General features: G+C 38.5%; 1 protein-coding gene across 1 annotated transcript; it reads left to right on the forward strand.

The window, feature by feature from the left end:
• Positions 1 to 1,507: 1,507 nt before the first annotated feature.
• Positions 1,508 to 24,711, forward strand: cfap54 (cilia and flagella associated 54). The gene is made up of 57 exons (XM_079355175.1): positions 1,508 to 1,776; positions 2,237 to 2,342; positions 3,144 to 3,293; positions 3,464 to 3,629; positions 3,954 to 4,012; positions 4,408 to 4,551; positions 4,864 to 4,977; positions 5,269 to 5,370; positions 5,672 to 5,864; positions 5,996 to 6,061; positions 6,184 to 6,296; positions 6,433 to 6,556; positions 6,647 to 6,735; positions 6,864 to 6,986; positions 7,130 to 7,274; positions 7,454 to 7,509; positions 7,620 to 7,748; positions 7,933 to 8,173; positions 8,409 to 8,542; positions 8,985 to 9,176; positions 9,293 to 9,385; positions 9,492 to 9,680; positions 10,284 to 10,402; positions 10,510 to 10,657; positions 11,353 to 11,508; positions 11,641 to 11,763; positions 12,063 to 12,203; positions 12,281 to 12,395; positions 12,488 to 12,580; positions 12,672 to 12,798; positions 12,944 to 13,112; positions 13,550 to 13,641; positions 13,737 to 13,934; positions 14,213 to 14,385; positions 14,476 to 14,630; positions 14,777 to 14,980; positions 15,197 to 15,396; positions 15,700 to 15,835; positions 16,055 to 16,167; positions 16,495 to 16,676; positions 16,943 to 17,152; positions 17,318 to 17,405; positions 17,525 to 17,695; positions 17,796 to 17,862; positions 17,966 to 18,151; positions 18,243 to 18,329; positions 18,440 to 18,559; positions 18,692 to 18,739; positions 19,120 to 19,261; positions 19,672 to 19,817; positions 19,962 to 20,116; positions 20,216 to 20,339; positions 21,013 to 21,172; positions 21,856 to 22,001; positions 22,964 to 23,110; positions 23,203 to 23,323; positions 24,124 to 24,711. The coding sequence occupies exons 1-57, from the start codon at positions 1,628 to 1,630 to the stop codon at positions 24,270 to 24,272; spliced, it is 7,788 nt and encodes a 2,595-aa protein (XP_079211301.1). The 5' UTR covers positions 1,508 to 1,627; the 3' UTR covers positions 24,273 to 24,711.
• Positions 24,712 to 24,829: the final 118 nt, after the last annotated feature.

The raw sequence follows: 24,829 nt of genomic DNA on the forward strand, positions 1-24,829 counted from the left end.
GTTGCCTCCCCCCTCTCTCTCTCTACAACTCTGTGTTTCTCTCTCACTCCTCTCCTCATTACGAGTGACCCTGGCTCAAAGTACTGCTGATGCCCTCATACTCTTTCCCCAGGAAATGCCCCTGTCTGGATCTCTATGTGTTTCTGCGTGTGATTGTGTGTGTTTGTTTGAAGAATAGCTGCCAGAGAATTAGCCTGCTGTTCTCTGAGTGCCAGAAGCTTTAGGTTTGTGAGCAGAATGGATGTGAGCTTGAATGAGAACTGATGAGTTTGTATGGGAAAGAATTAGGTGACACTCCACAGCTCGTATCATTTTGCTATGAGCTCAGTTGAAAAAACTTTTGTAGTTGTGCCAACCAAATTTCAGTCTCTTTCTCATCCTCCCACTTATGTTGTCTCCAGTGTTGGATAATGGCACACATTACATTAGTATAATCTGCAATAATGGAGATGTGAATTTGATATCAAACATTAAGCCCTTGCTTTTTTTGATTTAAAAAAATGTTTGCCTTTACAACAAAAAAGAGAAAAGTAAGGTGTGCACATCAAGTCAAAATACATACAGGTACAACACAAGATATGCAGAGAAAAGGTAAAAGGTCTGCACACTGTTTGGCTCCCAATGGTCAATTTTATTGCAGTGTTTCAATAAATTGCTCATTTGGAGCCAAACAGTGCATGTGCCTTTTTTTTTAAAAACTTCTCTTTATTGGAGTTTTTGTTTAATTTACAAATACAGTACAGATAAAAATAAAATGTTGTCATCATGTTTATTCAAATCTCAAACCAACACAAAAAAACTAAATGATAATAAATACATAAAAAGATGAGATCTAAAAAAAATAAAAATACCATAATAATAACATACACATTTAATAAACACTAATAATAATATAACTTGAAGGATGTTAAGCGCTATGGATTTTACTTAATTTTTTTTCATGGGAATGTTTTTTTTATAGTAGTCTATAAATGGATGCCATATTGATAAAAAAAATATGTATCTTTCCTTTCAGGGTAAATTAGATTTTCTAACTGTAAATGCTTCATTATATCATACATTAAAGATTAATAAACTGGAGGGGTTTTTTGTTTTCAGTTCAGCAGAAGAATGCTTCTCGCCAACAGCTTCACACAGCACATCACATTTCATATTCTTCTGGTTGTTTGATTGTTGTTTCTGGAAAATCTCAGATAGACTTTGAAATATCTTAGTGTATGTGCATTAATCTTTAAGTTACAGAATTGATGAAAACTACAACATTCAGTAATATTATTTGTAAAGGGTCAGGATATTAGTGTACTGACTTCAGCCTAAAAACACACACATATAGCCTAAGTCATCAATTATGCAAGAACTTGCAGTAAAACCCATAACGCTATGAATTGAGTAACTGTATGGTCCCTTATTATAGGTAAAAGAAAAAAAATGAGAACAGACATTTTTAGATTCTCCTACTTTACCAAATGTGCTCAAATTAACATGAGTTAGGCTGAGAGCTGTCTGTTTGGTCTTGTTACCATGGTGATGTGGTTCGCCTCAGTCCCCTGTTTGTGGATGGATATTAGTTAGCTGTTAGCTTACAGTATCACTTTTGTGGATTCAAATTTACATTCTGGCCGCAGACATGGAATTGCCGGCCTCATACTACGGGAAACTTGATAAAAGAAACCCAGTTATTTTAGCTTTTGAACGAGACATCACCTCGTTTGTATCTGTGATAAGGCGCGTCGCTTCTTCGAGCAGCCAAGATAACAACGTCTCTTATGCGAAAGGGTGAGTCAGCTTATTAACTTGCATGAATACCAAGTAGCTGCTCATTTTAAGATAATGTTAACTTCAGTCAGACTTGGGAATAAAGAAGATAGCGGGTATTAAGCTATACTAGTACACAGGTGATATTAATTGGGGAGTTTATTAGTATTAGTAAACAGCCTTCACGTGTCTTCATGGTCGTTGCTAGGCAACAAGGGCCACGAGGAAGAGTATCAGCAGGCCTCCGTTTCAGTTTATAAATGTTGTAATATCGTCTAAGCTCCACTTTTACACTTTAAGTAGAAGTTATTTAAAGAGTTTCTTGCCCAGGTTTCAAGAGTTCATTGGTGTATATTTGCCTCCTAGCCTGTACAGTAAAGTTATTATGCATGGATTTTGAAAAATTATTACTTCATTGAGCTCTTGTCTGGGCTTAAAACCATTGTGACATTTTCTCACCAGTAATACATTCCTTTTGTAGGATAAAAATGCTGGTGGAGATATGGGAGAAGTACAAACATCGACTGCCTTTGCACTTCTATCAGGAGCGCATGTTGGACATGGCAGATTTTCTTTTTGGGATAAAGGTAATTCACTGTGAATATTTGTTTTTCTCAGATTAGTTAAAGAGTGTTTCTGACCACATTTCCTCTGAAGAGACTCTCAGGTATTTTTTGTGATGTGCCTTGTTTGTGCCAGGACATTGGCCACTCAAAGGAAGCCGATACCAAATGCAATAAATACTTGGAAAAGATAAAAAAAAAAATCTGTTGGTGGTTGTAAAAAGAGCCATTCCACGAGAGCTTATATACAGTAGAGAATTGACTGTGTATCACTTCGTCTCAGCAACGTATTCTGAACAGAGTTCATAAAAAATACATCGGGCAGTGTTGGTCTTCAAAATTCACACTGGTGCATATTAAAATAATATGTACATGTAAATGTTGTCATCACACAAAGTGGCCGGTCCGTGGTAACCATGGACACAAACACAGTAGCGACAGTGCTCGGTAGTGTTTGGGTTTCCTTTGAACACTCCAGTTTCAGGTTAGTTGTGGGACAAGTTTAGTTGTTGAATCTCTGTTAGTTTGTATTATTGTTGAATACTACATGCTGTGTGTAGAACACTCAAGGTTGTGATGTTTTACTCAGTGTCTGCACTCTGGTGATTTGCAGCATGTGGCTTGCTGCCTTATCAATAAACGACGACATTGCTGATTTTCTGTAAAACCTAACTTTCTCTAATTTATGTTGCTTTAATGATGCATTTTGTTTTTTAACACCTGCAAAACTGTAACTTCACAAATTGTACATGTTAAGAACGATAGCAAATAGAACATATTCACAATTGCCATTCTGCGTTTCTCCCCTCTCTTCCTCTCCTGTAGTTATTTCAGTTGGCTCTTCGGCATGGTTACAGTCTCCATCTTCTGCAGTTCAGCTTCGTTGAAATAACTGATATCACAGATGTGGACCACTACATGGCCTGCTTCTTTCCTGACGGATTTGATACAGACCAAAATATCTTAACCATGAAGGTAGATTGTGCTGAATAAAACACGGCACTTGTACTATGTGTTCACAAAGAAGTTTGTCTCGTGGAGTTAAATGTCGATGATATATGGTGTTTGTTGCTTAACCCGAATATATTTAATGTAAGTCATGTGTCTATGTGTGTGTGTGTGTGTGTGTGTTTGTTTGTGTTTAGTTCCGTGCCATGCAAGGCTGGGCCCTATGTATATTTGAGCAGGAAAAAAAGCACAGAGTCCTCAGCCAGAAGGGACTCAGCAAACTGCTTTGTGTACTGAACTTCATCAGGGTCATGATGCAGGCTTTTCAGGAACATGAGAACCTCTGCTGGCACGTTTATAATGGTACATTAATTATATTGCAATGACCATTTTCTCTGATAAAAAAAATGATAAAGAGGGAGTTGTCCTGTTAAAAGAGTAACATTGAAAGGTTGCTCAAAAGGAAGTCATTTCTTATCAATTCATTTTGTGTTCACAGCTGAAAAGGGTTTCATTTTTAAAGAGGTCAATGTCCAAATAGTACCCTTTGATTCCCAGAGTTATATGGTAGTATTCTGTGACAATTACAAATAGAGTGCCATCTAAATAATGATTGTGTAGATCACTTTAGGTGAAGTGGAAATATAAGATTCTACTCTTTGTAGAACTAATCTTTCTTTCTTCCAGGTTCGATACACATCTACAACATCTGTCGTTACCTGATGACTATGAATTATAGTGAACAGGTACCTGACTTAATTTCTTCTTTTTTAAAACATGCTGTCATTGACTTCTCAAAGAAGAGGTTAAATGGATGAGGATAAGAGATGGTATAAAACATCTGATGTGAATTTAAAATGTGGAAAGTGTTTTACAATAATGCCAGGTGATCTACCTAACCAATGTTGGACCAGTTTATTTGATTTGTGCTTAGTGTGAATGGAAAAAAATATTTATATATTCAGAGGCACGCTTTCAGTGATTCACTCTTTTCTGAAAGTCATTTGATGTGCCAGGACGGTCTCCGGTCCATGAACGTCCCCAAATAAGGGATATGTCTGCATCATACATGGTGTGCTGTAAGTAGTCAAAAACTCTAAGTGTCATATTCCTATAATCCACCTTTTATGATTTGATCCAGGTGCTGGAGTATCTCCTGTGGGCAAGCATTAGCTTAGAGCTCTCCCTCCCTCTGATGACTTCAAAGAATCTGTCGTGGATCGTTACACTCTACTGTGCCGTCTGCCACTGTTATTACGACATCCAGGCGGAGGTGCAAGCAGAGGTGAATGACAAAAATGATATACATCCAGACAACAAAAAAACGCATTCATTATGATTCAGACAGAGCACAAGTTGAAAATGTCAGCTGTTTATGATCAACCTGAGCAGTTGTGAGAGAGCCTGCTAGGAACATGTTTGGTGTTTAAAACAAAGAGATAATTGCTTCATTCCTCATCCTTACCTTATGAAGTGTTAAAAAATAACGCATGTAACATTTAAAGTGTATAAATACCTTTTAATGAAATGTATTCCATGTGGTGAAAACTAATTTGTGGATTTTAAAAAAAAAATTTTTTTTTAATAATGCTTTCAGAAATTTGCCAGAAGAGCCCTCGGAAAGATCGATGGGCTAGCAAAGATGGAGGAGCAGAATGAAGTCCTTGCCACCAGAGAGACCCAGAGAGCTTACAGAGAAGCCTCGATCAAGGCAGGAGAGTTCTCCAGTTGAAATATTAATGTTAATACTGTCATCATGACAACATAATACCAGTCAGTGACACATTCAGCAGTGGAATGCAAAGCACATAAAGCACATGCAAAAACACCACAGATTCGACATATCTACTTTTTGAAGTGGTTGTTGGATGTGAGAATAGGAGACTTCTGACTTCTTTGAACTCTCTGTTCTCCATTTCACAGTTTTTTTCGTTTCTTTACAGGGTTGATGTGTTCTTTATTGGTATTAAAATTAAAAAGCATTTTAATCTTTTTTCCTCAGTTGGCTGCAATGATTTTTAAGCGGGCTGTGTTTGAGAGCAGAAGGAGACCCAAGTCCACGTTCAGAGTCAAAATCAAAAGCACCGTGAAGGACATACCTGATGTAATTAGATCAACTCTACTGCCTTTCAATTATTTTCAGTCTTTAATATTTTTCTGAAATGTACATTTTTATGAAAGTTAAGTTGAAAGTCTTCTTGTCTTATCTTAGTGTTCTTGAATAATTCATATAATTTATTTTGTATTTGCTGTTTCCTACCTGTAGCACCTTGAACCAGAGTAATTGTATACCAGTATCAATAGTAGAAGGCTGTTTACTCAAATGGTTCTCTAACTCTAGACATGGTTGTTTAACTCTTGTAACATGACCTCAGATTGCATTCTTGCCTGTGTTAAAACTGTAGGGGCCATGGCCTCGTACTACAACAGAGCAAGTGCTCATGGGCCTGTTTGACAGCAGTGCAGCACAGTTTTTGGGGATCTTGGAAGCACTTTGGGACAGCAACAAACGTCCGCTGGAGACGAGGATGCCAGATGACCCAGAGCTTCAGGAGGGGATTGTGGAACTCCTTTCAGCTGGCATCAGTATATTATCCGGTTGGTATAATGATCTCACAACAACAACAACAACAACAAAAAACACCATCAGGATTATATTCAGAGGACATAAAGACATAGGGGTTACTCCTATTGTGTCATGAGTAATGTACTTTTATGTCTGTTTTTAGAAATATCTACTGGTGAGTCTCTTGAACTGAGCCCAACATCCACTCTAATGGACTTAGCCATTACAGGTAAGTCATTTTCTCTTTTTTCTCTCACGTTAATGTCAAAACCGAAGAACTTCAGTGCAGCAGGGTGTTTCTGATATGCATTATTTTGTGATGTCATTTTATTGAATGTGCTGTGTTGCTAGGAGAAAACAAAGTCCCCCTCATTTCTGCTGTGAGGTTCATGAAGCTGTTGTTTCAGTACAAGCAGCCAGACACTTTCGCTGAACTTTGCAGAGAGATGCTGCAGGTTCTGTCTGTGAGTACAAGAGTTAACTGGGTTTTTTATTTTATTTTTATCATTCATCAAAGGGGAACAGTCCATTCTTCTTGTGTTTCTTCTTTGGGTTTGTGTCTGGATTATCCTGAGTGTCTTCTGTGACTTTCTGTGTTAGAGGGTGGAAGGTCAGCCATTCAGGAAGGCAGAGCTGGAGCTTACCTTACTTCACGATTTCAACAGTGTGCTTTCCTCCCAGGGGAACCATCATCAAGGGGACAACATGATTGACGGTACCCCAAGTGATACGGATACCTCTAAACATCATGATTTCAAATATGTCAATACTGATAGTATAGTAATCACTGAATTATGATGCTGTATGTTTTCAGCTGACAGACACAAGCAACATTTCCAGATGAGTGATGATTTAACGGACCTGGTGGACACCCTGCACAGGGCTGTTTGTGGCTCTGCATCTGTATGTTTTAATGTTGTGTGTTTGTTTGTATTGAGGTTGATCTACCAAAGAAAACACTAATTTAATGTAGAGTTCAGGATAGGAGTCATTTGAAGGTGTTTATATAATGTTGATAACTGTTTGTGTAGGAGGTGCAGCCAGATGGGGACCTGGTTTTGGATGCTGTGATATTTCTGTGGGATAAAGTGAAGGTGGTGTTTCAGAAGACTCAAAACACTAATTACCTGAAGAAGGTAGAGAATTATAATAAGGTATGTATAAAAGAAACATCCGTTTGCCCCCTCTCCCAACAAAAAGAACATAAAATGAATGTTTTTTTTTACAAATTGATTATGATGACTTCCACTTTATGTTCACTTCCTTTCTAAGTGTTATTTTGTAAACATGTTTGCAGTGGCTGTGGTGTCTGTCCTTGCTGTTTGAGGTGGCGTTTTTCTGTGACCTTGTAGTTGTTGACTGCATAATGATGGCAGAGATGGTCCACACATTGGCCATACAGCTTGAGAGTGCAGCTGAACACAGACAAAACAAAAGTCAAGGTAAGAAATCAGCTTCTCCTGTCTGCCGTCTCTCACTGCTGGGCTGAAGTATCTTTTCTTTTAGATCTTGTGTTTGTATACAGATATGAAACTTTCATTTGACTTCAGCCACACACACACAAACAAACATGTCATGTTTCAAACCATACAAAAGCTTGACCATTATTTGTATGTTTTAGCTGCTTGTGAGTCACACAGTGATGGTTTGAAGCAGAGAACTCTCTCTTTTTGTGAGGTATGGTAATAGTTTATGTATGCATGTGATAAAACAAATGGCACTTACAGAAGAGGTTTTTTAGCATTACTGAAAAACAAAAATGCTCTGTGTTGTGTGTTTGTGTACAGAGTTCAAGCACAGAGCTGCTGAAGAAGGTGTGTGAAGTGGTGGTGAGTGGGCTCGAAGCTCTGGCGAAAGGTGTAGTTACAGTGCTGCCCCAAGATTGCTCAGCGGTCATAGACTCTGCTTTCATGCAGGTACACAGTCAATATGTCCAACACTCATTTAGCACATTGCAAGCCAGGCGTTAAGTTAAGAGCTTAATATTTTTTGTAAGGAATATAGACAACTTTCCTTACAAACAATATTAACTAAAATAACAATGATTTAATAAATCAGTCTTTCCTGCTGTGAAAACCTGCTTTTCTTTTCACCTCATAGAAATTCAGTCCCCAGCCTCCATCAACCCTCTCCCCATCCTTTCTGAAATCATCAGAAGAGGTGAATCAAGAAGATGAAATTAAGAGGGCGACAGATGAAGCGGAATCTACAGAAGAGTCATACACTGAAGTTCATCGACAGACTCAATCAACTCGGGTCTTCCTGCTGATCAAGGACTTTCATCATGAGCTAAACATCATCTACCACAGGGCCTTCCTCAAGTTACTGAGGCAAAATGCAGGTCAGACTTCCTGCCTTGCTACTATGGGATTTATATGATTAAACGTTTGCCTTCAATTAGTTTGTACTCATTTTTGAATTGATATTAACAAAATCAAATATTTCAATTGAAGTAGAAATCTTTGACTTTGTTTTTATGGCGAGGAAAAAGTTATTATTTTTAAAAATTCTGTATCTGCCATCAATGAACTTGTTGACAATAATGGGCCTAAAAACGTTTTTTTGCTTGTGTCCAGTTGTAGAGTCTGAACACTTGGATTGGATTAAGAAGAACAAAGTAGCAAAAGCTCTTTTTCTGATCCAGAAAGCCTTGATGGTTTACAACAACAGGGAGCCAGATAACAGCAGTAAAACAAAGAGTCTGCTGGAGGTAACAATCTCCGTTACCAAGACAATACACTACAACTTTTGGCAACTTTTCATTTCTGCTTGACTGTTAAAGTTAAATTCTGCTATTTCATTTAGCATCTGAGCGAAGGTACAACACAAGCAAGGAACTAGATAGGACACAATGTCAGTAAAGATCAACTAATATTTCCAAGGGCAATAGGACACAGGTTCTGACATGCACAGTACAGAGGCAATGCTCAAGGTTTATAGAAAAGATTGGTCTCCTTTTTTTTTTCTTCTTTTTTTCATTTATCAACAACAAAATCAACAGCATCATCATCACTATTATTATCATCATCATCATGAATATTCTAATCAGCAACAACACCATCCTCAATATTATCACCATCAGTCAGAGGACTTAGGTGATGCCACTTTAACAAATGAGTTAAGTAGTTGAGATTTTCCTGTTTTCTTGCCAGGAGGCCTTCACCATGATTGAGAAAGCAGTGTTGGAAGAAAGAAAACTGTATCTGTCCATCAATCTTAAGACTTCAGCTGAAAATAAAAAAATGATGCGGGAAGAAGAAAGTGCTCCACCTCCTCCAGTTCTACTTGCACGCACAGACCGCTCTTTAACCTTTGCCCCGGCACCTTATAAATTAGAGGAACAAGTGAGTTTTAGTTTTGAAGACGTTATTCACCATTCTATCAGTAATTTGCAAGAAACCCAACACGACGTGTACAGTGAACTTTTAATATATATCTTTGTACTTTTCTTTTTGACCAGGTGTTCTGGTACCAGCTCTGTGGCCGTGCAGCTGATAGCATTAACCGGAAGGTCCGTCTTGGAGACTGCAGCCTTCCAGGAACAGGAAATATGGTAGAATTATTTTCTTTCACAGAAGAGTGTAAAACATAATGCCACACATTTCCTTCATCTCGGATGTTCTTGTACATGCCCATTATCCTCATTTGCATGTGTTCAGATACCTGCAGCATCCGGTGAATGTGTGCTGAAGGTGGAGGGGCTGGAGCCCAACCAGAAGTATGTGTTTGCTGTTGCAGCTTACAACAGACAAGGCAAGCTACTGGGCAACAAAATTGGAGCAACAACATTCCCACTGCTGGCATCTATGCCAATACAACTACTATCCTCATTGGCCCACTTGGCATGGGTAAACTTCACACAAGCACAAACTAAGGTCACGGATGCACCTCAGTATACTCATGGGTTGCCCATTTATATGTTCAGATCCTTCCTCTTTGGAGAATAGTGGTTGATGGAATTTGAGCCTATGAACTGAAGATAGATAGATAGATAGATAGATACTTTATTGATCCCGAGGGAAATTCAGGGTCTGAAGGACTTCTTTATACTGCTAGCACACTCAATATTAACTATTAACTGAATATATTTGCTAAATTAGCCCGCTGTGGCCGCTCACATATTGCACTGATGATGTAGAAAGCTGTCAGTCATGATATTACATCCACTGAAAATGAACGATTGTACTTAAATGAGCATTATGAGAATGAATAATTAAGACAAAAAACGAATTTACCGAAAAAAAAGTTCACATATGTTTGAATGTCATAGTTTAACCAATATTCCATCTGTTCACATGGAGAATGTGGAGTGGTTTTATGACCTACACTGCAGTTAATGAGCAGGGGGAGCTCCAAATATTTTGGTTCCATTTTTTGGCTCACAGGGGAGTGGTTGTGCCATACGTCTGTCGTCTGCACTATGATTTTAGCTTTTTAAACTCGTTCCTCAGGTGGCATTTCAAACAGGGCAGTATGCCGTAGCAAAGAGAGCCTGCATTGAACTATGGAGTCACTTTACTTACCTCGACCCTGAGTCCCACAGATCACAGGAAAGGCTTGCTGCCACAGGGTGAGTTGGAAAATGTACACACATCACAACAGTTAAAGTAAAGACTTTTTATGCCTTGCATCTCCTTATCTTCTCATTTCTCACTATCTCTATTTACCATGCTGAAGGCTGTGTGTCCAGACCCTGCATTGCTCCTCTCCTCACCTGGTTCAGTTGTTCCTCACGTCCATCTTCATAGAGACAGAGATCAATATTCAGCAGGGATCCCTCTACAGTGAATCAATCAGTTTTAATGGACCCTTTATCTGGGAAAAGGTACAATTTTGTTATTGACAGAAAAGTGTAAGTACAGGACGTATGTATTTTCAAAAGGAGATGACTGGAACATATAGACAGTCGAGTCAAACAGTGTAGTTATTCTTATTTTTCTTCTTATTATAAAGCATTCTCAAAGTGAAAACTGTATGTTCCTCATTGTTTGTATTTCAAACAGCTGAGCTTCTTATTAAGACACCGCCAAACCAAGAGAGCACATCCACATCTGCAGCAATCAGCTGCACAAAACGGGGATAAAAGAATTGAACATTTGTTAAACAGACACTGCACATGCAATAAATGCACTGATAAAGACTTTAAAGCAGACATTGCTCTATTTGGTGGATATACAGACCTGAGGTACTGGGTTATCGATCACTTACTAGTTCATTGGTCTTTAATGCCTAAATAATTTGCGAAAAAACTCGGCAGCTGTTTACATAACTGGGCGGCCGCTAATAAACTATGCAAACTATACATGTTCCTGAAGGCCTCATCCCCCTCCCCCCACTTTGAGAAGTAATGACATATAGAGACCACAATTTTTTTCGACATTGGTAGTAAAGGCGGAGGTTGTGTGTTGTTAAGGCAGGAAACACTATTTATGTTAACCAAGGTTACATCATTTGAGTTTGAGTTGAGTTAGCATGAAGAAGTAATGATTTGTGTGTGTGTGTGTGTGTGTTTCTATGCAGGAAGCCAGACTAGCAGAATGCGAGCGCATGCTGGTAGCCACAGATGCTGCGTTGTGGTTAAATGATGGTGATGCTGCTGTGCAAGCTGTGGCTGGCTGTTATGGCGTCTTGGCACCTCTTATCTTTCATCAGATCATTTGCAACCATGTAGTAGAGGTAATTAAAACTGTATCATTTGAAATGAAACCTGCCTTACAAGGGCTTGATAATAGCATAATTCATACTACAAGTAATTGTTTGTGTTTTTCACACCTCATTCTGCTCAATCTGGGGTTTTTTTATATTCAGGTGCTCAAAAAATGCTTCATTGTTTTGGAGGAGAATTCAGGTGTTCTGAAAAATAAAAGGATAGGCAAAACTGCAGAATCATTCATGCACATGGTAGCCTGCATTACCTACTACCTGTCGAAGGTATGTTTTCATATTCAGCTTCACTGCTTCTGTGGCAATATATAAATGTCCTTGATCTGAAGTGTGAGAGACCCACATTTTTTTAAATTTGTGTTTCAAGACATAATTAGTCAACATGACTCTCGCCTCCTATAAAATGACATTTTTCATATATTTACATCGTACCTGTATTTTGTCTTTTTTTTAATTTATTTATCCGTATTTAGTAAGCACATTCATCCACATTATCTTTAACTTCCACAGTATCCAAAAAGAAAACTTCTTGAAATAATTTGTCATCCTTTATTCTTCCTGGACAGACATACCGTGTGCTCCAGGATCCCCAGATGGCTACTATGATGATGGATTGTGGTCGAAGGTTGCTCCAAGAGGTCTATGATTCCCAGATGCAGAACACCAGATTCACATATGAGGCTGTGGGTATGACAAACAGAAGAAAGGTGAGGATTTCTTTCATGAGATATTTTGTTTCATTTTTAATTCTTTCTGGGAATTAAGTGTGTTTTTGTGTGTGTAGTCCAAAACACGTGGTCAAACAGTCAGTGGTGATAGGATAAGTCTTCAGCTGAAGGCACTGCATTTGAAGAGTAAGGAACACATCTCCCCTGAAGCAGCTGTCTCTGCAGACAACGGTAAAAGAAAACATTCAAGGATGAGTTATCACACTGTTTCAAACATAATAGGTATTTGGGGTATTTTTCTAAACTTGACTGTCTTTTTACAGTAGAAATTTCCGGCCCAGTGAGTAGCAGTGAAGATCCCACCATATTGTATGATCTGATCTCCAACAGTCCATTAAAGGACGCCTACCAAGAGTGTTAGTGGCACACATTCCTACACTTTTTTGAAGCATACTGAAATAACTCATTGTCATTGACTTCTGTGTTTTGTGTCTGCATTCTTAGTAGTGACAAAGCTCAAACGCAAGGCATATTTTACTGAGTGTGCAGCAATTCTTCTCCAGAGAACCATGGAGGAAGGCCACCCCGACCTTGTGATAAAGTGGGGGAAAAATATACTTGAATTTCTTTCCAGGTGAATTTTCACTGTGTACCTCTCTCTTTGCATGTTTAAAACATTCATTCTAAAATGAAAAGTTTGCAGCTTTCACTTTTATACGCAAATAGTTACTTCCACAGTCAAAATTGCAAGCTATGCATAACGGTTAATGTTTTGCTCAACTCATACTATACTTTGATAGATTGCATCTGTTGTGCCAATGCAGATTACCTTATGTGAATGCTTCTCTCTTTGTCAGGCGTGAAGAGGTGCTGGGACTGTCAAAAAAATATTTAGAGGGAAACAAAAGAGGCAGTGCTCAGGCTGCAAAAGGAAATGAATCACCCCTGGTAAAAAGTCCAACATACTGTATACAAACACACTCACACACTCACACACACACACACACACACACACACACACACACACACACACACACACACACACACACACACACACTTTCTTTCTTAAAGTAAAAAAAAAAAAAAATTCTCCAAAAACAGATAAAGTAGTAGCAGCTGCTGTGTAGCTGAATTATTATGACATTCCTTTGGCATGCCTTTTTATACAAGACTACGAAAATCATTGTCCTTAGTAATCTACATAAGTACAGTAAGTAATAGTAAGTTCCTAATCTGAAAACCATTTCTGGGAATTTGGACTTAAAAGAAAATGCTTTAAAAACTTCAAATCTTTCAATCTAATATCTAATTATTGTAAAAGGTTTTGGATAAAAATGTATTTTGTACATTTTATCTGAAATATAAATACTGTTTCTCCTTTAAAGCAGCACAAGAATACAACTTCTCACACTGACACAAAAAAGACACTGAAGCAGAGAATTCCACACAGTATGCTGCGGAGAATAAGAACCAACAGGTACAGTATGTGCAGTGTTACTCTCTGGATGTCTTTATTTGTATTTATCGGCATGTGTTTTTCGAACCTAAATGTTCACTTTACTTATGTTCTAGGGAGATGCAGATTGTGGAGAACATTCTGACCATGATGTCATCTGTGATGAAACGCAGCAAGAAGAAACTTCAGCTCAGGCACATGTGCTGTGAGGAGAGAGTGTGGAGGGCTCAGCTCAACTACTGCATTGCTCAATCTTATTTGGCGCAACTTTTCCAGAGCCTGGACAAGCTGCATGGAGAAGCACTGCAGCACAGGTTCAATCAAACAAATACAATTTATTTCATTTGTTTCTGTGTTATTCTGGTAACTATTGATCATTTATAAGTTACGTCACAAGCGCTACTACAATAACATATCATCATAAATGATGTAATATTGTTATTGGCCCTTAGAATGTGGCAATTTAGTAATAGTTTAGATATTGGACGTTTTATATTGTTTTATTGTATTTATTATTGCTACAAAAAGTGTTGAAAAATATTTAGCATCATAAATGTCTATTATAAGGTGTGCTGCATGCGCTCTATTTCAGGTACAGCCACTTAAATCCCTTGAGCTTCTCTCTTGCCTACTCTGGTTTCCTGGTGCCCAGGAAGTCCCAGCAACAGCAGTCTTCCAAACATGAGCACGTCTCAGAGAAAGACACCTTTCATTCTGTTCTTCGGGACAATGTAGCTGCACACACAGACAATAGCAAAGAGAAAGGTGAACAAAAAAGCACACTCTTTGAGATAGAAAGGATGAAATGTTATCATCTTGCACGTGTTAAAGACTTTTGTCAACCTTTTCTTCCAGCAGTGAGAGTTGATAACTCTATCACAGAGGAGAGCTGTGAGGAGAGTGAGGACTCCTCTGTAACTGTAGAGCAGCAGATTGACAACAACAGACTTGCAGCCACCTTGCTGTTGGACTCTCTAAACAAAACTGCTTTACATTACCGAAGATCCATGGTACTGTACGATTAAACACAAATAAAGAAATGCTGTGATCATGTGATCGTAGACTGTAAATCCATAGAATTTAATTCTTACATCTCTTATTTCTTTAGTATAATATGATGCTGTATTTTATGTCTGTCTTTGAATTATTTTTCCAGGTATTGGCCCATCGTGGCAGCCACTGGACTTACCTGCAGTATGTGTGTCAGAATGTGTGGGACCAAAGTTGTAGAATCAGTGACTTAAAAGCTGAACAGCTTGAACCTCTCTCCACTGTCACAGCAGACCAGTTGAATGCCATTTTTACTCCACTACTGGTGCTTGCTACTGACCTCATCATTGACATGCTGAATAGACTTGGGGTGATGTAACATTCTGCTATACACACACATTTAAAAAGGATAAAAAAGTCCTACAGCTTTCAACATGTTTTGGAATATGTAGGCTGTAAATTGTTGCTACGTTCACCACAGTCTGTAAATTGTAATCTGAGCAAAAACACTTCAAACTATCAAAGGGAAAGTGACACAAACCATCTGATCACACTCATCTTTCATCATCTTCATTTTCCTGACCAGCTGTGGAGTTTGTATGACAGTGATCAAACTGAGGATGAACTGGAGTCCAGTCTGCACTTCTCCGCACCACTGGATGACAGCACACAAGTGGACCTGCGTTGGGTTCGCACCTTGGTGCTCCACACTCTGGAACGTCTTCATGAAAGTGGCAAATGGGAAAGCCTAGCTCACTTTGCCTTAGTTTACAACTTCTACACAAGGTACCCAGGACATTTACCATATTTCAATCACTCGCAAGTGCAGCTAAGATGTTGACATAAAGCTTTTACACAGAGACCTTCAAAACACAAATGCACAACTATAATTTACAGAACTTATCGGGGAATTTTTATATTGATTTCCACACAAAGTACTACTGTATTAATGATTTTAAAGTGCTGTATTTTGGCTCTTTATAACCTCTTAAAATACCAGTCTCATATCGATGATATTCAACTGAAACATGATCTAGCAATACTTGCCCATAGTTTTGTATGTTTGTGTCATCTCTATGCCTATCCCAGGGAACGCTATGCCTTGGTTGTAACTCCTCTTCTAGTCCATGCTCAGAGGAGGCTGCTGGAAAGGATTAGTTCTTTTGGAGGACCTGCTGTTCCTCAACCACACCACGTCAAGACCAAGAAGGCCACCGGCAAGGAGGTCAGACATACTGTAGCCAAGCACAACATCATGTATAAAAAAACAAGCCAATAAAACTGTCTTAAAGAAATATTGTGAGTGCATTTTGCACTATCAGTTAGCACATTATTGTCACATCGTTTGATTTAGCCTCATTAGAAGCGTAGTCATTGATTCATAAAATGATTGTATTGTACTGTGGTTTTAACTTATGTGGGGTTATCTTCTTTTGTATTTCAGATAACTTGTAGGAGCTATGCCACTTGCCAGCTTCTCACTGGATCGACCCCTCATCCTTCACAGCAACTAGACCATCGCAAAAAAGCAGCAGTGACAAACTCCACTCCTCGAAAGTTCACTAAACACAACTGTAAGCTGAGATAAATGATGGCAGGCCAACAAATGAAGGGATCAAAATATTTTTTAAGACATTGAAATAGTGGAGTGCTACGATATTATGTAAAAAGTGATTAAAAATGGTGGCTACATGTGGCTTCAGTGATAGAGTCGATACTTTGTCAACTGGAAGGTCAGATCCCCAACTTCTGCCCCATATTGTTCCCTCTGCTTTGTCAGGGGCGTGTGAATGTGTCTGATTGGATTAAATAGTAGAGATGGACACTTTACAGAGCAGCCTCCGCCATCAGAGTGTTGATGTGTGTTGTATAAAGTTTGTATAGCTGTATGTTTGCTGTCTCAGGTGTGGAGATGAAGCACTCCATGTCCAGTGTTTGCGTTCCCCTGGATGTAGAAGACACGCTGAGCTGTTACCGTGAAGCACTTGAGAGAAGACCACATTGTCTCCAGGTCTTCCAGCATAGTCGTTCATTGGGGCTGCGGCTTCTGGCTTACACACAGTACTGTGAGTTCAGTGATAAATGAAGAATGAATGAATGACTTTTTCAAACCAAATATAAAAACAGTGTTCCCTATACCTCACGTAGTGTTTCTCCTGATACCTCTCTTTTAATTCATGCTAATTGTTTTAAATTGCTTTTGTAAGTGTTGCCCTAAACTTCCACACAATTCAATCATTCAAATATGGTATTACTAGGGATGATAAACACAAAAACTCACAAAAACCATTTTAAAACTGTCTATATTTGCACTGTTTGTGTCTCTGTCCAGGTTTTTCCACACAGTCAAGGCCCTGTCAGAGCAGAAATCTGAGCCATTCTGCAAGTCTGGTTGATTTCAGTCCTGTAGTTCTGCCCGCTCCGAACATTGAACCTTGCGACCTGACAGAGGAAGACTACAGTTCTGTAAATGCTCTCTACAGACACCCAATCAGCCCTGACCGGATGCTGACTATCGCTGCTGCATACTCCACCTCCATTAGTAAGATAACATAAGTTGTCTATCGGTGGGAATGCTGAGTTTGATGTGTAATCAAGAGTAGCAGCAACTCTAATGACGAGACAATAATAAGGCACATCTGAATAAAGTACTGTTTGTAATTGTCAGCAAACTATTATTTCTGATACCTTTCCAACTGTCCGTTAGAGTATCTCCAGGCAAACACTCATGACTCCCTCACAGTCCTGGCACTACATGAACTGGGAAACCTGCAGGTCTACAATGGAAACACACGGTAATTATTTCTGTGGCTGTTCATGTTATGAACTTACCTGAAAAATGTACAGTCAAGATTTTCATGATTTACCCTCCAGTCTCTCAATAAATTCATTCCTCCTTATATTTGATCTCCAGGGCAGCACACTTGTACTGGAGGAAAGCCATAGATTGTGCCTTACAGAGCTCAGGCATTGTAGAGAAATGGGATGGTGTATCCTTTGGGGGTGGCTCCCTGCAACAAACGCTGAAACAGGCTGGTATATGGGGATGTCTTCAATCTGCTGTTCTTGCTGCGAAGATTGCACAGTATGTTTCATTGACATTCCTGACTGATTTGATACGATTTTTAGCTGATGTTGTGGTCTTTAAACCTGCCTGCTTCTGAGGTTAATGATTTGATCTTCAGGTATATCTTACCTACTGATGTCAGTCAGAAAACCAAATGCTGTCTCCTGTCTGCTCACCTCTTTAAGGTAATACTTCCAGTGGATTTGAATCTCTTTCCTCACACTTTATATCTTCTGTCTGACAGAACTCATGACTCTGACTATGTGTTTTTGTCACCCACTTCTCTAGTGTGTGCTACACTGCTCCTTGGCCCAGCCTCAGGCGGACCTCCAGTATGCCAATCACTGCATTGGAGATGAACTGCTTCCTGGTGTTGACCTGTTCTCAGAGCCCCACAGGCTTCACCTTGGCACCACTGTAGCAAGCCTACATTTTATTTGCTGCTGGCTTTTCACCGCAGGGTACCACATCACGGTACACTCATAACCTTTGTCCGACCACATTTTTACCCTAAATTCTCAAGATGAATAATTCACTCAGTGTGAACTTGCATTTAATATTTCAGTTACTGCCAATGCTAGCTCTGTACCAACATTTTGCGGGGACTGTGTGCAGAGATGTGCAGCGCACTGTTGAGGCAAAAATACTTAAGGTCAGCATTTGTGTTGTTTTCTATAAAAATAAAAACATGTCGCCTACCATAAATATTTTTCTTCTTCTGGTCCTGGCAAAGTTTTAAATCCCAGTTGACGTCTCATGCAGATACGTACTCTGACTGAGCTCTGCCTGTTCACTGAAGCTGTAAGAGAATCAGTTCAACTTACACAAGGAACAGGGGTTCCTCTCCCGTATGGACAGTACATAGCCAAAGACTATCTCCAGGTATAAACATACATACATATATCTCTCTATGTTCCTTTTGCTGGTCCTGCTTAGTATTTAAAGGATTGTAATGTGTAATTAACCATACCTTAATAATTTGAATCAATGGACGACTTTGTTTCTATTTTACAGCCTGCGAAGACATTCTACACCAACAGGTCTCTCTTGGACAATGCTGAGGTACATTATTTCATTCCATTAGTTGTTCATAGATCTTGGGCATTTCATTGTTGTAATTCTGTCATGATTTCTAATGTGTCAAATGTGAATAGTTTTTTTGTTTTGGGTGACAACAATAAAAACATCATTCCAAAGTATAATAATCATACTCCCAAGGTTTATTTGGTGCCATGTACTCTGCATTCAGCATCAGTCCAATCAACAAGATAGACATATATATACATACAGATATTTTAGGCACGGATGTTATATTGCCCTTTATTATACTCCAGTGCTACTTTTTCAACCATGTTTTGACAAATTGAGATACGTGTGTTATTCTTGCATAAGAATACCTTTTTTGTGAATATTTTCTCTTAGTATGTTTTGCTTGTATTTAGGCTTTGGAAGAACTGCTCAACACTGAGCTGAATCCGGAGGTCTGCAAGCTGTATGGCTCCACATTGTCCCTTCGTTCTAACCTAGCTCGTATTCAACTTGTCCTGGCCCTCAGTAACACGGTACACGGTCCTCAAGTGGCAGGTCTGTAAGCTTTTACTTCTCTTCTTTCTATTATCTGAGTGAAGTTTATTGTTTGCTTGTATTAAATAAAATAGATTAAATGTACTTATTAGATTGCTTTCTTTAGGATGAATGTTGCCTTTAAAAACAATTAGAATTTTAGATTGACTATTTTTTTAGGAACTTATTTTTTAAGCTGTATGGCTCCACATTGCCATAAGGTGGTATGAGATTTTGTATCTGCATCCCAACTATGCTTCCACATGTGCACATACCAGATATTTATATGGCTATGTTTATTTCATGATATTAATACTTTCCTGGGTTGTATTTTTGAACATAAGTGCTAAAAGTCCATTTGAACGCAACGTTTCTTTTCCAAGAGTCACTATGGATCAAAGAGCTTTTTATGTACAATTTCTGTCTTCTAGACTCTGTCGAAGGAGAAGCTTGTGAAAACACAAAACACAGTGAAGAGGTCAAACAAGATGACGAGGGCTCGTTTTTACAGACAAAAGAGCCAAATGTTCTTACACTTGGAAGTCAAAAGGAGAAGCTCAGTTTGGAGCGGATCAAGGTTGGATTATTTCGCCATTTTTTCGAATTCGTCTTTACTTCAGTGACTGGCCACTATCTGTATTATATGCATTTAAATGTGTGATGTTTGGCATGTCCCTCGACTCTTTCATGTTCATATTAATGTCTAACATTTCGGTTGTAGTTTCTTTTGCGAGAAGGAGCGTCCTCCTTGCTGCACTCTGTTGAGCAGCAGCTCTCACCTCAGTGCTGTAGTCAGATGGAGAAACTAGAGCTGGAAATAGAGATCAATCTTTTAAAGGCCAACCTTTACCTACAACAAGGAGATTCTGTACTCAGGTAAAGAAGTTTGGTACATGTGTACTCTGAGGATGTTTACACAGTGATGGTTATGTTTCCGCTCTATCTTTAAGGTTTTTCCCTGACTTCTCTCTCTAGTTCTGTGATGAGTATTTCCTCCTTGAAGCTGCTGCAGAAAGCTCCTGTAATCATGAGTGGATCTTTACATGACTCTCAGCAACCCATATCTGAACACCAAAATGCCAAGACTGGAAGTAAACAGGTAATCACAGGATCACAGAAGTTGAGTTTTGAACAACACGCAAAGATCACAAATTCCTATCAGTGAATTGCACAATAAAGACTTTAGAAACACCAGAATGTAATTCAGTAATAGAACTGTGTTTGTGTAATAAAAGCCTTGGTGTGTTGCAATTAAATTGTAACACTGTAAACATTTTTAATTTACAGATCAATACAGAACAGACATTTATCTATACTAGATGATTGTCTTTACTTTCCAAACTTGTTTGATTTTACTTTGCCGAATGTATTAAAACATCACATTGAGGATCAACTAAGTTGTCATTTATGTTGAATGTAATTCAAAGTGCACATAATGATGTTTAAAATATTCTAAGTTATGCAATACAGAACTAAACATATTGTGCATAAAATGTGATTTTTGTTTTTGTTTAAATTGCTCCAAATAAAAAATATTCAAGAGTGCTGATGAATAATATCTTGTGTGTTTTGCTCCCTGTTCTCAATCAATACCAAACCCATTTCTATTATTTCTAATCTTCTCTGGCCTATTTATTTTGAAAAATAACCGTTTCCATAGTTAAAAAAGTTCTAGTTAATTCTGCACGTAACGATAGTAGCCAGGAGGATGGTTAATTATTTAAAGGTGTTTGTGAATGCTTGTCTCTCTGTGTCCTATACCCTGTCTTTAGGGTGCTCAAGATTGCAGAGTGCCCGTCTCCCTGGAGGGAGATTGTCCCAGAGCTGTCGAGGCCAGTGAGAGAATTGGAGTTCCCCTCTGGCTGCTCTGTCGACTTGCTCTGCTCCGCAGCCTGGCAACACAAAACCCTGAGACCAGTTCCCTTTTGCCCGGTATGGTTCAGTGTTGTGCTTACTTTTTCATTTGTAGTTTATTAGAGGCAAAAAAGGTAACATGATATAACATGGACAGCGAATGTCGATACAAATAATCCCCCTTTAATCAAACTGGACTTGGGGTAATGGAGGAGCATTTTTTGTTCCCTTTTTCTTGATATTACAAGTTGGACCAGACCGATGTTGAATTTTTGGCCATTACTGAGATCAACATTAGGGAGAGAAATAATGTGATAAGATATATCGGCTGATATCTTTCTTAGATATTTGTACAATATAGAGCTATGGATATAATGTAAATGCACTTATCAATCATATGGTATATATATAGTACAATGAAGACGAGATGGTCACTCAACTGGAAAGAAACGCGCATGTGTTTAATCCAATGAAACTCAAATGAAATGGTCATATCTGCGATAATATTTGCTGATACCGATAGTTACTGGATATCAGCTGGCTGATTAATCGGTTGGTGTGCCTAGTGCAACCATAGTTATTATTCAGAGCATACACAAGATCGTGATGTATCAGTAAAATTTGTGTCTTCATTAGCGACACTGTATCAATGAGTTTAAAGATGATGATTATGAGATACTGAATCTCTTTTTGTTTGTTTTTTTGGTGGCTGTTTGGGTATGAATGTGTGTGTGTGTTTTTTGGAATTAAATGTTTTTTAGGAAAAAATATATCTCAGACGTTGCAGGAGGGTCTAGATGAATGTGCACGATGGGGAGATGTTGACATTCAAGCTCTTATGATGGTTGAGGGTGCAAATTTGGAGGCACAAAGAGGCAGAACTGATGAGAGCATGGCATTGCTGCAGGTATGAACACACACAAATACAACACACACACACAACAAGATATGCTTTTGGGGTAAAAATACTGTACATATTTTCACCACAATTAAATAAAGACGACTTTAAAGTATTTAGTCACAGCAGAAATATACTTATCTTTTAACTGTAGAGTATCTTTAGCACTGACTGTCAAACGCCATTTTCATCTGAAATGCTCATGAGGAAGGACAAAAGTCAGTTGAGTTCTACTTACCGTTTATTATTAACACTGTATGCACTTTCAGTAGAAAAATGTGTTTTCACAGAACGATGGCTAGCAAGTGGAGTTTTCAGAAGAGCTGAAACAGGCTTCATAGGACATGTTGAAAGCTAGTGTAACTGTGAATTTGCTCTTTTCAGCTGTGGAGTAGAAGTGCAAGGACTTACACTTTCTAAAGTCTTCATCGAGCTAGCCAGGAGTCCAATCTAGAATCCTCTGATCCGTATTCATTCGCATTATCCATTGCTCCATACCCCACTGTGGCATACTGTGACAATTGCTTTCGAAGCGGTGAATACAAAGGCAATGTGTCCGCTCTCTGGTGAAATGTTTGTGGAAAATGATAGTGAAAAAACTATGAGAGTCCTGTGTAGTGTCCAGCTTTAAACTATGATGATCAAACGTTGGTGTAGCCAAGAGCAATCACATAAAAGGAGTTCAGGTGACTTAACTTACTGTATTTTCTTACACAAAAACGTTTCAAGATGACATTCTCTTCTTTCTACAATGAAAAAAATTCTACAAAGAAATGGAAACTTCAACTTTCTCACAGTAGTTGGAATGTTATTAACAATTAACTTTTAAATAAAAAAGGTGTATCATGTTTCTATCACCCCTCAAGAATGTTCTTACATAACTATTAGCTGTGATGACATGAAATAAGGGTTTGATGGAATAATTTTAACTGAAGTGCTGCTTTGTGTTTATTTGTCATGCTTGTGAGTAGGAAGCTGTCAGCCTGCTCTCAGGACGGTCGTGCATGCCCCCGAAGTCAAGTGTAACACTCGCCCGGGCCACTTTATTACTCAGCAACCTGAGAGGGATGAGCAGCACCACACTTCTACAACTTACTCTGAAACTACTGAAGAAACAGGTACGGATTGTCATATGTGATTTCTTTAGTTTACAAAAAGTTTGTAAAATTAAAAAAAATGATGATATACGTTTCTTTCCCATGTCTCTTAGCTGTGTTTTTTTGGAGAGAATGTGGTGTTGGAAGGTGGAAGAATGAGTTTTTCTCCTCCTGGACCGATCAATGTATACCTGCCCTACCTCGACTTACTGGATCAGGCCACTTTACAAATTGGTGATTTACTCTATCTTAACTGGAAGCAGTGAATGTGTGACTCTATGAAAATGACTTAAACAGTTAATTAAAGGGGAAATTTGCCGGTTTTCAACCAATTGCGAAATTTAATCATACAGATATATGTTTCATTGCAAGAAAAGCTCCCTGCTCACTTACAAGAAAAACTCTGCTGAGTGGAGTTTCAGACTCATTTGATCTTCAACTTATAATTGTGCATTTTTTCTGTGTCTGCCAACAGAGTATAAGTAAACACGGGATTACAGAAAGCACATTGCGTAAAAACCAGTAAGGCAAAAACACTGGCCTAAACTGGGGCAAACTGGTGGTGCCGCCGTGCTAATGGTGCTCCAGTGAAAACTAAAGTTGATTTGTTATATTGCAGCAAATTTCACAATGTAATTTGAAGTCCATGTGTTTTTGTTATCTGATAGGTCATCACATGTAAACCTGGTTGTGCCCATATTAAATCACCCGCCAGGAGTGCTGGTCCAGCTTGTCCAATAGGAGGTGGCTTGGGAATGACATAGCCCTTTTTTTTAATTTATCTGGATGTAGCACCAATTGTGTTATTTAAATATTCACCTTTTTACCTAATATTCAGTCTAGGTTTATAACAAGTTTATCTTCCCAGTGGCAAATTTCTAGAAATAATGCCAATAAAATTTCTCTTGATTAAGTAATTGACAAGAAACTCTAGCCCTCCCACCCCCAGCTAGAAAAGCAGCTTCTCATTTTGTGATTCCTGCAATCTTTAAAACAAGTTATTTGAATATTTCTGTCTTGTAATTTTTTTTCAGGTAACCATAATCTAGGCAAGATGGAAATACCACATGCGGCTCAGTCCTTGCAATCGAGTTCCAGGAAGCAATCCCATCAGTCAAGCAACAATGAGAGAGAATCTCAAGACCCCATTCCAACTCTGAGCAACTTATCTGTGGTCCTATAAGCCCCCCATGCTCAGGCAGATAGCCATACAATTACACCTTATGTGATGCAACTTGCTCTGTTCTTTCCCCGCTCTGTGCCTCCTGAGAGAGATAGCTGGATGCTTACGTTCCTGTTCGTCAATTTTTTGTTGGCTGAAGAGAGACATGTTGTGGCCAACCTGATGCAATAACACCTTATTACAATATATGTAAATTGTGATGAATAAACAATTATGAATTAATTACTGCATTTGGTTAAAGACATGAATGTCAATGTGTAAAAAGCATGAGTAATCAATTGCATATGATAATTGCAGAATGACAGACTGGACAATTGTTAATTGAGAATGCTTACTACAGAATGTGATGTCAGTTTGTATAAATTGTTATTGGTTTTTTTACATTATTATTATTACCCAACCCATAAATACTTTGATGGGAGAAAAGTAATGAAAGCTATAGAGCTGATGTCCTTATTTATTTTTTACAAATCATGGGATGTAATCACAAAAACATGGAGTGTGACAAGATACTAAAAAGTTTGGTACAAAAGAGGTAAAAGAAGTGGACATTGATC

The sequence above is a fragment of the Symphodus melops genome (assembly GCF_947650265.1).
Source record: "Symphodus melops genome assembly, chromosome: 11".
Taxonomy (NCBI): Eukaryota; Metazoa; Chordata; class Actinopteri; order Labriformes; family Labridae; genus Symphodus; species Symphodus melops.

Excerpts from the sequence above, each read along its gene's own strand:
- cfap54 (XM_079355175.1), top strand. The coding sequence starts at position 1,628 with ATGGAATTGCCGGCCTCATACTACGGGAAACTTGATAAAAGAAACCCA. Across the intron at positions 14,386-14,475 it reads AGACAATAGCAAAGAGAAAG|CAGTGAGAGTTGATAACTCT; the intron begins GTGAACAAAAAA and ends CTTTTCTTCCAG. Across the intron at positions 18,740-19,119 it reads CTCTCTTGGACAATGCTGAG|GCTTTGGAAGAACTGCTCAA; the intron begins GTACATTATTTC and ends GCTTGTATTTAG.